This window comes from Cucurbita moschata, unplaced genomic scaffold, assembly GCF_002738365.1.
Source record: "Cucurbita moschata cultivar Rifu unplaced genomic scaffold, Cmos_1.0 Cmo_Scf00035, whole genome shotgun sequence".
In the NCBI taxonomy this organism is placed as follows: Eukaryota; Viridiplantae; Streptophyta; class Magnoliopsida; order Cucurbitales; family Cucurbitaceae; genus Cucurbita; species Cucurbita moschata.
The window spans coordinates 1,824,891-1,830,709 of NW_019268551.1; the positions used below are offsets into that span (position 1 = coordinate 1,824,891).

The 5,819-nt window shown below is 35.8% G+C and overlaps 1 protein-coding gene across 1 annotated transcript; it reads left to right on the forward strand.

Annotated features, from left to right (window-relative positions):
* Positions 1-1,854: 1,854 nt before the first annotated feature.
* Positions 1,855-5,075, forward strand: LOC111430947 (IRK-interacting protein-like). The gene is made up of 3 exons (XM_023067405.1): positions 1,855-2,071; positions 2,179-2,816; positions 4,346-5,075. Exons 1-3 carry the CDS (start codon positions 2,006-2,008, stop codon positions 5,040-5,042), a joined length of 1,401 nt encoding a protein of 466 aa, XP_022923173.1. The 5' UTR covers positions 1,855-2,005; the 3' UTR covers positions 5,043-5,075.
* The last annotated feature ends 744 nt before the right edge of the window (positions 5,076-5,819 follow it).

The following is a 5,819-nucleotide window of genomic DNA, read 5'->3' on the forward strand; positions in this document are numbered from 1 at the left end:
GTGCTATCATATAGGTTTGTATCGGCTAAGTTCATGAGTTGGAGATAAGCGGACTCGAACTGCTGACATCCGCCACAGGGTAAACCACCACCTCTCAGGCCCCCGACTGATTCTACCATAGAGGTCAACGATAGACAATAACGCCCCCCGAACACAGCTTACAATTTTCATCATACTGTGCTCTCCAAAAAAGCAACTCTTCTCAAAATCTCAGAAGCTACTGAGTTGGACTCCCATTTATGTTGGACGTAAATCATTAATATTTTATTTCAAAAATAACTTTAAACTTAATGGCGTTTCAAAAATAAGTCCGAACCTTACAAAGTTTCATTAATACTTTTCAATTTTTTTGAAAAATAACATTAATGTTCGTACTAGATTTAAAAAATACTGATAAAATTTTAAAAGTAACCGTTTATCGATACTCTTTAGATTAGAAATTTAAACTGGTATTATTGAAACCCTTTCGAAAATTAAGTATATTTTTTAAACAAATTATTAACTATTTTTCTTTCGAAACTAATGGTAAATATATCTTTAAAATATATCTATTCATAACCTTTCAAACACAACTGATATCTATTCGGACTGCCTTTACTTGTAGGAGTACATCTTGGATCTACCGATTATGTTATGGACGAAGTCCTACTCACGTGGATCTGGTTGAATTGGGAGAAGCCATAGGTATTATTGCGGGTCAATCTATTGGAGAACCGGGTACTCAACTAACATTAAGAATTTTTCATACCAGCGGAGTATTCACAGGGGGACTGCAAAACATATACGAACTCCTTCTAATGGAAAAATCAAATTCAATGAGGATTTGGTTCATCCCACACGTACACGTCATGGGCATCCTGCGTTCTACATAACGTCACTATTCCACCCAAAAGTTTACTTTTAGTTCAAAACGATCAATATGTAGAATCAGAACAAGTGATTGCTGAGATTTGCACGGGAACATACACTCTTAATTTAATTGAACGATCTTTTATTAATTTATCTTAATAATATTAAAAAGTTATGTTATTTTAAATAAATAATAAGAGGACAAAGAGAAAAAACCAAAAAAAGCACACAGAAAGAGATAAAAAGAAGTAAACCATAAAGTAAAGAGAGTATCTAAAAAAACTAATTTTTTGTTTAGAAATTTGTGAAATAACGAACATAAATAATAAGAGATAATTTATAATTTTATGGATTGAGGCACGTTAATACACGTTATTCCCGACCTATTAATATTTCACTTTAAACCGACAAAAATTCTTCAAATTATAAAAAATTACTAAAATTCACACTTGATAGGATATACACGGGTTGAGTTAGGTTGAGTTGGGAAAACCTTTTAGATTAACCCGAAATTTTGGATTGGTTGAGTTAGTAAGGTGAAACAATCGAAGTAGAGTTCACAACTCAACCCAAGGTGCGATTAGATTTTAGTTGGATTGTCGGAGTTTTTTTATTATTTTAAAAAGATCGTACTTATCTATCATATATATATTATATTTGTGATGTCCCATATTGGTTGGAGAGGAGAACAAACCACCATTTATAAGGGCGTGTAAACCATCCCCTAGCATACACGTTTTAAAGCCTTGGGGGAAAGCCCGAAAGGGGCAGATAATATCTGCTAGCGGTAGATGTGGGCCGTTACAATATTAATAACTAAAATCTCATAAATCTTGAATATCAAACCTTCACAAGTCACAACACATCTCGAACTTTAGTTACAAACGTCGAATATTCTTAATTTTCACATTTTCAAGGGTCGGATTGGGTTGGTCAAATTGACCCGACTTAAAAAATGTCAAACTGTCCACTCAAAACTAAAAGAAAAAATCTAAAATAATAAATAAGGATAAAAAAAATAATAATAAAAAACAAAACAAAGAATAAAACAAAAAACACAAACAAACTCAAAAACTTTTCTTCAGAGTTCATAGATATAAATATAACTCCAAAGCTCAGAAAAAAGGGAAAACCCAAATTAATTTATTAAAAAAAAATGAAAAATATCACTCCTTCTCCGTCTCCGCCTCTCCACCATTACCAATCTTCTCCGTTCTTCTCTGTAAATCTCTTTCTCAATTCGTTTCATAATCTCTTTGAATCGTTGAAAAAATGAATCCAAATTAAGTAATAATCTCTGTGATTGTTGTTTCTTTCTTTGTTTTACAGATCGTTCCAAACAGTGAGAGAACAGAGGAGGAAGATGAGTTCAACAGAGCAACCCCAGGTAGTTGTACGGACGCCGGAGCAAAGCACCACCCGACGCCGCTCCACCTGCATTCTCACGGCGGAGATGAGATTCTTCCCAAACGTTCCACCAAGAAACGCCTGGAGCCAGTGGCTTCCGTCGGCGGCGGTGGATCGGTGTCCTGCAGCAAGTGCAGGCCACATGCTCGAGAAAAGTTCTCTGTGGTTCCGGTGGATTACAATGGCGTTGCTAAGCAGTTTTTCTCAATGGCGAGTCCTAATGGAATATTGAAATCTATTGTGTCGTCGTTGACAGGAAAAAGCCCTAAATCGATGAAGGAAGGAGCGGATTGGGCGGTGAGAGAAGAGCAGTGGAAAATCGCTTTCGGGGAAGTTTCGCATAAACTGATTGAAGCGACGAGGAAAAGAGATGAAGCGATTCTTGAAGCTTCGAGGCTGAAATATTCCATGGCGGAATTGGAGAAGAAACTCAATAAACTCGAAATCTATTGCCATAGTTTGAAGTCCGAGCTCTATAAATGCGTTTCAAATCCGCGAAACCCTAACCTAGAAGTTCCAACGAACAGCGATTCGATTTCAGACAAAATAATCGAGAATTTCTTATTGTTAAGGATATTTAGTAATAAATTATAGTTTACCATATATATTATATTTGATATTTTATTATAAGGCAAATATCTAACATTTGCCTTATTACTATAGGTATCTCTCCATTTATTGTTATTTCCATTTATTACTATTTTCATATCCTTGTAATTTATTTGATTATAAATAAGATAACTTTCACACCATTTAGGTGTGGTGGATTCAGCAAACATTCACATGGTATCAGAGCCATTTTGGTTTAGCAACCTAGATCCTTTCTTTTCAATGGCTTTTGAAATCTTCTACTGTTCTTCTCCACCACCATTGTTGTTTTTGATGCCGCAGGGGCAGTCGTCATGGCTGTCACATGCAGAGTCGATTGATTATTCTTCGGCTCCACCTTTTTGACCTCCAAATCATCCTTCGCCATACTCTGTACATACAACCTCACCTTTTCCAAACATAGCCTCTTTCATTTTCTTCCCAATTTTTCCTTCATCCTTCACAAAAACCCTAATCTTAGGATCTTCATCAGCATTCCTCTTCGAAAATATACAGAATCTCAATAAGCCCATCGACCTTCTGCAGAGATTTACCTTTGGAATCTGGGCGCCGCACTGGCATCTTCGCCAACCAAGTTGCCACTGCCCTTCTCGCCAAAATTGGCTCCTTCGCCCCAATGTGGCGACTCTTCCAACTGCCCTTCTCGCCAAAATTGGCTCCTTCGCCCCAATGTGGCGACTCTTCCAGCTGCCCTTCTCGCCAAAATTGGCTCATTCGCCCAATGTGGCGACTCTTCCGGCTTCAACATTGTCTTTGTCCCTTGCTCTAGGTTTCCCCTTCTACTTCTTGGGGTTAGACATATTCTCACCAGAGCCAAGTCAGCATCGTCGCTAAGCGACAATCCCTCTTCATGGGTTAGACATATTCTCACCGAAGCCAAGGCAGCATTGCTGCTGAGCGGCGATCTCTCTGCAGTTTTCGATGGCCAAGAAAGTGTTTCTCTACGCCTCCTCTGAACCAGGTTGTTAACATCTTCACGAAAAGTGTTTTTCAACCCCTTTGAATTTTTCAGATTCAAGCTTCACGTTCGTTTAAATCCGACGCTTAGCTTGCGGTGGGGTGTTAAGGATATTTAGTAATAAATTATAGTTTACCATATATATTATATTTGATATTTTATTATAAGGCAAATATCTAACATTTGCCTTATTACTATAGGTATCTCTCCATTTATTGTTATTTCCATTTATTACTATTTTCATATCCTTGTAATTTATTTGATTATAAATAAGATAACTTTCACACCATTTAGGTGTGGTGGATTTTCATATCCTTGTAATTTATTTGATTATAAATAAGATAACTTTCACACCATTTAGGTGTGGTGGATTCAGCAAACATTCACATTTATTTGATTATAAATAAGATAACTTTCACACCATTTAGGTGTGGTGGATTCAGCAAACATTCACACTTATTTGATTATAAATAAGATAACTTTCACACCATTTAGGTGTGGTGGATTCAGCAAACATTCACACTTATCATCCGTTTCCGAATCGCGATCGTCCGTGAGGCAGTTAAGCCGATCACTAGCGATGCAACTCCATCACATCGGAGGCAAAATCTACGAGAGGATTCAATTCCTCCTCCGATCTCACGAAATTAAAATCTCTCTCTCGAAAAACAGTAAAACCTCACTAATCTTCCATCTCGAAGCGATTCTAAACAGAGCATTCTTCGAGGATTTCGAATCGATAGGGTTTCAGAAGAACTCACCGAATCAGATCCTGAATCCTTCGGATCGGACGGAATCGAACATCGCGTCGTTCAATCGCCTCCACCGGCTGAGTTGGGAGGAAGTTTTAGGAAAAGGAACGAGGCATTTCAGCGAGGATTTCAGCAGATTCTGCGACCGGAAGATGAGCGACATTATTGCGATGCTTGAGTGGAACAGAGCATGGCCGGAGCCGCTACTGCAGGCGTTCTTCATGGCAGCGAAGAGCGTTTGGCTTGTTCATCTTCTCGCCAACGCCGTTCATCCGAGCTTGCCGATATTCAGAGTGGATTCGGGCGTGAGATTCGACGGCGTTTACATGGAGGACATTGCAGGTGAGAAAGCCAGAGAACTGGCTCCGGCGACGGTGAGAATAATGGTGGCGCCGGGATTTTATGCGTTTGATGGGTTGATCAAGTGTAAGGTTATGTGTAGGTACCACACTAATCTTAATAATTAATCTTCAAAATGAAATTATTTCTTTCTATTTTCATTTACTTCTTTTTTTTTTTTTCATTTTCCTTTTTTTATTTCAATTTTGTGTCTATAATTAAAAAAATAAATAAATAAAAATTAGGTTGGGTTAGATTTTATTTTCCAAGTTGAATTGAAAACAAAATAATCAGGTCGAGTCATTCCCAGTTATAGCAATATTAAATATTTGTAACGATATTAATAATGTATTGTGAAAAAACTGTCTAGTGACAAGATTATCTCGGGACGTTCTAATATTTTTTTAGAAAGTTTACCAGTATTTTTTGAATTGTATTATCAACGATACATGTATTTTTTTATTAAAATAAAAATTAAGATGTTTTTTTTAAGTTGAAGGGTATTAATGGAATTTTGTAATTTAAGCTGTTTTAAAAGCTAAAGGATATTTTTTAAATTCTTTAAAATTTTAAGGGTATTTTTGAAACAAATATGAACGTTCAGTATTTTTTAATATTTTTTTTAAAGTTTAAGAATATTTGTAGAGCTTTTTTAATGTTTAAGTATATTAGCATTAGTTTTGAAAGATCACGAATATTTTTTTTAGATAAAATGAAAAATTCGAAAGTACTTTTATTAATTTAGCATATATTGTATCTGAAGTCATTCAAAAAAAAGCATCATACTTTAATAATAATTTATTTTTATTTAAAAAAAGAGAGAAAAATCCTAAATCATTTTGATTCTCGAGTTTTAAACGAGCTACTTAAAAATCTAATGAAATTAGGAAAATAAATTAAATAAG